The following is an 8,893-nucleotide window of genomic DNA, read 5'->3' as shown; positions in this document are numbered from 1 at the left end:
GAACAGTCGGGTGCTCTTTACCCACTGAGCCATCTCACCAGCCCCAGCTTCCACTTCTCACACTTTCTTTTTTTGACAATGTCTCATGTAGTCCAGGCTGGCCTGGGTAGCTGAGGGTAACCTAGAGCTCCTCATGCCTCCACCTCCAGAGGACTGGGGTTTTGGGCATGCTCTGCCATGCTCGGTTAATATTTCTGTTTTGTTAGAGCAGATCTACAGTTAGACTGTACCAGCCTGGTCAAGATGTCCATCCTGGGTGTGAGAGGCCTGTTTACGTCTGCTTAGCATCTGGGTCTTTTAAACACTGGAGTTTGCTTTGTGACGTTTCTCCTGCCTGGGGACAATTTGGCATTGTATTTATGTTTACTCCTGAACACAGACTCCAGAAGCCATGGCTTCTATGGCCACAGGCATCAGTGACTGAGGCCACATCATGGTGCACCTGGGTTAGACTTCGGATACTGAGGCTCCTCCGGTGGAGATGTCTCCTGTACTACAGGAAAGTGGCAGGGGGGATGAAGTGTTGTGGGGGGCCGTGTCATCCGAGAATGCATTCTAGAGGCTCCCAAGGAAGGGGTGTGTATGCATGCAGAGGCCCGAGATTAGTCTTGGGGGAGATTACTCACGTGTTGTTCACCTTGTGTTTCTGAGACAGGCTTGGGACTCTATCAGACTGGCCAGCCGAGGAATCCCAGGGGTCTTTTTGTCTTCCCCTGACCTGGAGTTTCATATGGGTTCTGGGCATGGAACTTTAATGCCCATGTTTGCATGTGAAGGCACTGTCGTGTGTGTGCATGCACGCATGCATGCGTACATGTAGAGAGAGAGAGAGAGGGATGCATGTGAGCATGTGGGAATGTGTGTACTGGTACCCACTCACACAAGCAGAGGCTAGGACCACAGAAGCTGGGAGCTTCCTTGGCAGCCTCTTGTCCAGCACACGTTCTCAGATGACACGACCTTCCACAGCACCCCCTTCTCTCCAGCCACTTCTGTGAAGCACAGGGGACAGCTCTGCTGGAGAAGCCACGGTGTATGGAGCCCGGATGTTATCCCCAGTGTTGAGGATGCAGGCCTGCGCTGGCTGCCACGCCCAGCTTTCCCGTGTGCTAGGGATTGGAATTCAGGCCCTCTGCCTGCAGAGCAGCATTCGTGTCAGTGGAGCCATCTTGCCAGCTCTTTAAAATGCTTTTGTTGTGGTTTAAGTGCCGGTTCCATGCAGGGGAGCATAGTCAGTTCTAGGTTTCTCAGGGCAGCCTATGACGCTTGTCACGGGATCCTCAGGGGAAGAGACATAATGCTTTGGCCCTTCCCTAACTTTCTCCACTGAGACACAAGAACCTTCTGCTTCCATAGTCTATGTCTTTTTTCTCTGAATCCCAGCTATTTACAGGCAAGTTCAAGTCTCTTATTGGAAGGCGGTAGGAACTAGAGACAGCGCAGTTGCTGGTTTCCAGAGCTCTAAGCTTGTGTGTGTAAAGCTCCCAGGCCAGTCCTGCAGAACTCTGACTCCTCCCACAATGCCTGGGCACCTCTGTCAGTGGGCTGTGGACCTGGGATGGAGGGCTGCTTTTTCAGCTTTGTTGTTGGGGGGGGCTGCTAGTGGGGAGAGACCTCCCGGAAAGGAGCAGGAAGAACTCTGATCCTCGGTGGCCTCTGGAGGTCTGGACAGTTGCATTGTTAGGCTCCCTGTGGGGTCTTTGTTTTGAGACAGGATCTTGCTGTGTTTGTAGCTCAGACTTGGTGAATAGCTTTGTCTGGCCTCCTACTCAAGATTCTCCCCTGAGTCGCTGGGAATGGAAGATCACAGTATAGGCAGGACCACATCTGGGTCCCTGAGGGTTTGTGTTGTCTTGTTTACTTTGTTTGAGAGTAGGTCTCCTGTACTGGCTGGCCTGGAACTTTCTGTGTCGCTAGGATGACCTTAACCTCCCGGTCTCTGCCTTCACCTCCCAGCTGCTGTGACCTTAGCTGTGGATCACGTGCTCGGCCTTACCTAAGTTGGTTGGTTGGTTGTTGTTGTGTTTTTGTTTTTGTTTTGTTTTGTTTTGTTTCTTTTGTTTTTTGGTTTTTCGAGACAGGGTTTCTCTGTATAGCCCTGGCTGTCCTGTAACTCACTCTGTAGACCAGGCTGGCCTCGAACTCAGAAATCCACCTTCCTCTGCCTCCCGAGTGCTGGGATTAAAGGCGTGCACCACCACGGCCGGCTTGTTGTTGTTTTTTTAAAAAAAACTTATTTTGGGTTTTGTTTTTATATTTATGCATATGAGTGTCTGCCCGAATGCAGATATGGGCAACACATGTGTGCCTCCTGTCCTCAGATCTCCTGGCACTGGAGTTACTTCTGGGTGTGAAATGCCATGCTGGTACTGGGAACTGGACCCTGGCCCTCTGCAAGAGCGGCATGTGCCTTTAGGCATTGAACCCTCTCTCCAGCCCCAAGAAACTTATTTTACATGTATTGCATATGTACACATACCATGACACATGTGTAGAGATTGGAAGACAGTTTTTGGAAGTTGGTTCTCCCCTTCTTTCTCGTGGTCTCTGGGTCAAACTGACAGTTTGACAGTTTGACTGGCGGACAGTGCCTTTACCCACCGGGCCGTCCCGTGAGCCCCTGAGGTCTTTTGCAAAGCTCCTTGGATGGTTCTGCTTTAGGCTGCCATTTCTCCAGCCCATAACGATGTGGTCAAGTGGAGGCTGGGGACTTAAGTGGAAGTTGGTGACTTAGCTGGACTCAATGTGGCAGGTCTCTGTGATGCTTTCTCTGGGTCCTGAGTCACTAGCGAGTGTGTTCAACCTTTTGACATTCCAGTGTGATGTCATCTACAAAGCAGACACTTAAGCACTGTGCAAAACAAGCAAACCACCAAAGAGCCGCATGTTTCAACTAAGCTTACATTTTTTGTTGGGCATCCTTTATAGCCATTCTTGATTGCATACGGCCTCAGGGTTGCAGGTTGGACACACTTGTCAGGATCCTTCTAGAAAACATTCTTCTCTTGGCTCACCAATCTATCTGCCTTTGTCTGTGGTACAGAAGTTGGGTGTGGTCATCTTTCATCCTGTCTGGTGGCAGAGCTGAAAGTCCCCATTTCCTTCTCTGGACTCTCCAGCCCCTGCAGACTGTTGTGAGGGAGATTGGTAAATTCTACCTCTGAATTCCACAGGACTTCACAAGCTTTAGGATTGTGCAGCACACAGACTCTTCCTGCTCCCTGGGAGCTCCTAGGGAGCCAGCCTCTCTCTGGAGGGGCTTGGGTGGCTGGGTGGCTGGATGTGGTGGGTGGAATGCGCACATTCCAAGGATGCTTCCCCAGGCCTTGGAGGCCCTCTTTGTGTTGTTCCTCAGGGCCTAGTGGACAAGCCCAGCTTCAGTCCTAGGGAAGTGTCTCTTCAGTTGGGACCGACTTCCTCCACCAGGGATCTCTTCCAGTCAAGACCAGCTTCCTTCGCCAAGTCATGGGGAGCAGCATTTTCTTGGGGTTTGTGTTTCTGGTCTGTGTGTGTGTGTGTGTGTGTGTGTGTGTGAACCTGTGCCATACAGAAGCCAGAGAAGAACATCAGGTGTCCTATTCTATCATTCTTAGTCATGGGGAGCAGCATTTTCTTGGGGTTTGTGTTTCTGGTGTGTGTGTGTGTGTGTGTGTGTGTGTGTGTGTGCATGTGTGTGTGTGCATGTCTGCCCCTATGGAAGCCAGGGAAGAACATTAGGTGTCCCAGGCTTATTCTTTGGAGACAGGGTCTCTAACTGAGCCTGGAGCTAGGTTGGCAATCAGTGAACTCTAGCGATCCTCCTGTCTCTATCCCTCACATTGCTGGGTTATAGGAGCATGCATAGCCGTGCCCAGATTTTTACAAGGGTGCTGGAGACCTGAATTTCAGTCTTCATGCTTGCACAGCAAATGCCCCTACCCACTGGACCATCTCCCCAGTCCCAGGCTTGTGACATTATCATTATCATTATTATTATTATTAATTTCTATGGCTGTGGCCGTTTCTCCAGCTCAGCTTGTGTTTAGGACAAGCATTGTCTTTTGTTTTGTTTAATAGACTGTCATAGACAAAACTGAATTCACAGAGGGTCAGGGCTGTGTTCCCAAGTTTAATATGGCTTGTTTCTTGTTTGTTGTTATTTTTCTGGCTTTGACATGGCGAGATAGTGGGCATGTCCCCCAGGACAGAGAACCAGCCCTACAGATAACCGTGTGCTTGATCCCTGTCCACCTGCAGTTGCTGCTCCTGTGCCCAGCACTTCTCAGAAGTCATGCAGCCCTAAGGCAGTTACAGCTTACTTAGACTTCCTCCAGCTTACTGCCAGTGACTTTCCCTGGAAGCACGAGAGTCTATCAAACCTGCCTTGTCCCTTGCAATTCACAGGCTCTGACTTGCCAGCGCCATTGCTGGGGTCTGGCTCCAGGTGGTGTGGATGCCAGGATGGCCCAGGACTGTGTCCTCTGCTGGGATGGATTCGTGTCTCTGTTGCTTTTGATGCCCCTGATACTTGGCCCTAATTGTATCGCTTTGTCCTCTTAGGCTCCAGCCTTCCCCCAGTCACTGGTTGAAAGCCTCAGTGGTTATTCATGAAGACGCACCCACCATGTTTTATGGGACTCAGTTGATCATGTCTCCTCCCACCAAGAGTAAGCTGAAGCGACAGAGTCAGCTCCTATCCACAATGCTGTCCCGGACACTGAGCTACAAGTATCGTGACCTGGATTCCACCTTCTGCAGCCTAGGTGCCAGTGACGACCCCTCGGAGCTCTCCACGCAGCTCTCCGCCCCCGGAGTCCTCAAGGTGTTTGGGGACAGTGTCTGTACAGGCACCAACTATAAGAGTGTCCTGGCCACTGGCTCCTCCAGCGCCCAGGAGCTGGTGAAAGAGGCACTGGAGCGCTATGCCCTGGACCCTGAGTGTGCCGGCCAGTACGTGCTATGTGATGTTGTGGGTCAGTCTGGGGACTGTGGGCAGCGGTGGCAGGCCCAGTGCTTCCGAGTATTTGGCGACAATGAGAAGCCCCTCTTGATCCAGGAGTTATGGAAACCCCGAGAAGGCTTGTCCCGGAGGTTTGAGCTAAGGAAGAAGTCAGATGTAGAAGAGCTGGCAGCGAGGGACGTGGATACCACCACCGCAGGTGAGGAAGGATGGCTACAGGGTGACAGTCAGAGGGAGAAGGACGTGGGCAAGGTGGGAACCAGTGGGGCTGTGATGACTCACTGTTGCGCTCAGAGGTCTGGCTAACCTTACTGGACATGTGCATTAACTGTGAGACGTGTGGTGCCCGTTCCAATGGCTTCTGCTACTTTCTGTAGTGTGTTAGGTCATATCCAACCCTTAGTCTCAGGGGCCCGAGGGTTCTCTGTCGTTGACCTTCCACAGAGTCCCTCTCAGACGTGTTAGGAATCTTAGGGTGGCTGGATAGAAAGACAAGGGGGTGGAGAGATGGCTCAGCAGTCTCTTCCAGAGGTCCTGAGTTAAGATCCCAGCAACCACATGGTGGCTCACAACCATCTGTGATGAGATCTGATGCCCTCTTCTGGAGTGTCTGAAGACAGCCACAGTGTACTTACATATAATAAATAAATATGTCTTTGGGCCAGAGTGAGCGAGGCCGGAGCAAGAAGGAAAAGAAAAAAAAAGAGAGAGAGAAAAAAGACAGATAGACAGACAGACAAGGAAGGATCCTTCCTAGACCCTCTTGACATTGCCAGGTCCAAGAGACTCTGGTGCCAAGTGGCTGTTAGCAGTGCATCAGGTTAGCAGTGCCTCGGGTGGCTGTCCCTTCTTGTGGTCTTTAGTAGCAGGGCAGCGTGACTTGCTCTTGGCCTCAGGGACGTGGCGGTTGATGGTTTGGTGCTCATTGCTTTATTATTCAACTAGTGGAAAGAAATTAGTTATTTTACCAGAATTTATTTTTTCAATTACCCAAAGTTTAGTTTTCAGTTACCTTTTTTCAAGAAATGTTTTGGATTTATTTTATGTGTTTGATGTGGAGGTTAGAAGTCAAACTGAGAGTCAGTTCCCTTCTACCATGTGGGTCCCAGGAACCGACATCAGGTCATCAGGCTTAGCAGCAAGTGCTTTTACCCACTAAGTCATCTCACTGACCCCTTGTTTTTAAAAAAAGTTGTGTGTGCGTGCGTGCGTGCGTGCGTGCGTGCGTGTGTGTGTGTGGTGGTACACAATGTTACAGGACACTCAGGTCAGGGAACTTTGTGGAATGAGTTCCCTCTTTCCACAGTGTGTTCTGGGAATCCAACTCTGGCTTTTCAGGCTTATAAAGCAAGCGCCTTTACCCCCTGAGCCATTTCCCTGGCCCCACGTGCTGTTTTCAGAGACTTCCTATGGCCAAGGAGTGGTGGGAAACACCTGTAATCCCAGCAGTCAGGAGGCCGAGGCAAGAAGATGGAGAGTCTGTGGCCAGCTTAGGCTGCAAAGCGAGATCCTTCCTTGCCTTATGGTGTGTGTGTGTGTGTGTGTGTGTGTGTGAGAGAGAGAGAGAGAGAGAGAGAGAGAGAGAGAGAGAGAGAGAAGAGAGAGAGAGAGAGGAGAGAGAGAGAGAGGAGAGAGAGAGAGAGAGAGAGAGAGAGAGATCTTTCTGTGAGGTCAACAAGATTTTTGAGGGAAGAGATGGTATGGGCTGAAGCTGCATGTGCATGCAGACGTGGGTGTGTACACACATGCACACACATGTACATTTGTGCCCAGGACTTTGATATTGGTATGGGACCATTACTGTTTTGTGCTTGCTTGTGTAATGTGTGTGTGGTGCATTCATAGGTATGTGTAACCATGTATGAACACCGAGGCCATAGGAGGACTTTAGGTGTCCCGCCTATATCATTCTCCTTAAGACAGATTCTTGCACAGAGCCTGGAGCTAGGCTAGTGGCCAGAAAGCCCCAGTGGTCCACGTGACACTCTCAAAGAGGGGGTTATAGGCACAAACCCGCACCTAGCATTTTATACGGTGCAGAGGAGTTGAACTTACAGCCTTCGTGTTTGCATAACAAACATTCTTACTCACTGAGCGGAGACCTCGGTTCCCCAAGCAACATTTTTGGACATTCCTTTACCCAGAGCAGGCCTGATGAGACCATCAGAGGGGTTGCTGCTGGTGCCTGTGTCCATGGGTCTGTCATTAGGTCCTTACGTTGTGTCACCTGGGTGCGGTAGAGCTTTGGCAAGCCTGTGTAGTGGTGGCTGCTGACTGCTGTGGGTGTACTATGTAGATTTTTCTCTGTCCACTTCATTCAGCACTGTGTTCACACGAGGCCAGACCAGAGGAAGTTCCACAGCTCACAGCCTCTCTCCCTTGGTGGCTATGAAAACCTTTTCAATAAAGAGTCCATTCTTCATTGGTCAGGCTGAGTGACCCACTTCTTGGGCCCTTCAGGGTCATGTTACTGCCCAAGCAGGCCCAGGCCAAGGGATGATTTCCCTGCCTGCCATTCTTCTCCGGGTGTGATGAAGGTGCCTTGTGCCTTCTGGCCATGGCAGGGGCTATGTGGATTATGCTAGATTAGTTGTCACAGGAATGCCCATTCTGCTGCGGCTCTAACCCCCACTCTTTGTTTTTGGCAGTCCTGGGGAATTGAACCTAGGACCTCAACCATGCTAGGCAAGCACTCTGCCACTGAGCTACAGCCTCAATCTTTGTCCATGCTTCTTACTCAGCATTAAAGCATACTATAGAGCCTCTGCTTAGGCCTAGGGAGATGTAAAGGGAAGAACAGGCCTGGCTCAGTTGGGGAGCCAAGGATGCCCATGTAACAGGCACCCAGGTAACACAGCACAGTGACCCAATGATGGACAGACTTGGCCTGGAACTTACTATGTAGACCAGGCTGGCCTCGAACACACAGAGATCATCTTGGTTCTGCCTCCTGAATGCTATGATTAAAGGCATTTGCCGCCGGGTGTGGTGGCGCATATCTTAAATCCCAGCACTCAGGAGGCAGAGGCAGGCAGATTTCTGAGTTTGAGGCCAGCCTGGTCTACAGAGTGAGTTCCAGGACAGCCAGGGCTACACAGAGAAACCCTGTCTCGAAAAACCAAAAAAAAAAAAAAAAAGGCATTTGCCACACATCCAGGTCAGCCCCCTTCTTCCCACAAAAGCGGCTGCTGCTCTGGGCTTCCAGGCGCTTCTTTCCGGCTTAAGCATTAGAAGTGCCAGGATGGCAGATGCCTGAGGCCCAGCTGCCTCGGCAGCAGGAACGGAGGCTGGCAGTTCACCTGCTTCTAGTGAATCATTGGAGCACGTGCAGTGCACTCATGGGAATGCCCTTTGTCGTGTTTGGGCACTGTTTTCCATAAACATTGCTTTTTAGTGTGTGGTAATTTCCTGATTTTCTAGCTTATCATAATACGGGCTGCCTGTTTGGGAGGCAGGCGGGGGTGGAGGTAGAAGGCAGCTCTTGGTAGTTTCCCAGGGGCTGGAATTTAGGGCCTGTGCCACGAGGAGAGGGCTCTGTGTCCTGTCAGTGAGATAAAGATGACAATCACTTGCATGCACTATGGGGAGAGTGACGGCAGGGCCTTGTGGTTTTTGTCAGCACCTTAGGAGAGTGAAGGATAAGGCTTGCTTATAATCATGGGACGAGCAAGTGTGAGGTCAGCAGGACTGTTTGGGAGCTGTGTGTGTGTGTGTGTGTGTGTGTGTGTGTCCAAGAGTGGTCCTGGAGATGGAACTAGGGGCTTGCATATGCTAGGCTGATCATAGAGATATACTTGAGATCATAGACTGAGATATACCCCATCCCCACTGTGAGACTAGGCAGAGGCTCTACCACTGAGCCACACCCTGATTGCTCTACCACAGAAAAAGGTATACCTTCTTATTTATTTATTTATTTATTTATTTATTTATTTATTTATTTTTAAAAGTTTT

At 50.5% G+C, this 8,893-nt stretch overlaps 1 protein-coding gene across 1 annotated transcript in view; it reads left to right on the top strand.

Moving 5' to 3' along the window:
- Positions 1-4,540: 4,540 nt before the first annotated feature.
- The window catches only part of Radil (Rap associating with DIL domain), a 61,096-nt gene continuing 56,743 nt past the window's right edge, over positions 4,541-8,893 (top strand). The window contains exon 1 of the mRNA XM_029533914.1: positions 4,541-5,138. Within this exon, the coding sequence (XP_029389774.1) occupies positions 4,604-5,138 (535 nt within the window). The 5' untranslated portion in view covers positions 4,541-4,603. The remainder of the gene's footprint in view (positions 5,139-8,893) is intronic.

The sequence above is a fragment of the Mus pahari genome, chromosome 23 (genome assembly GCF_900095145.1).
Source record: "Mus pahari chromosome 23, PAHARI_EIJ_v1.1, whole genome shotgun sequence".
NCBI lineage: Eukaryota > Metazoa > Chordata > Mammalia > Rodentia > Muridae > Mus > Mus pahari.
The sequence above is the reverse complement of the archived record's forward strand: the minus strand, read 5'-3'. Positions and strand labels throughout refer to the sequence as shown.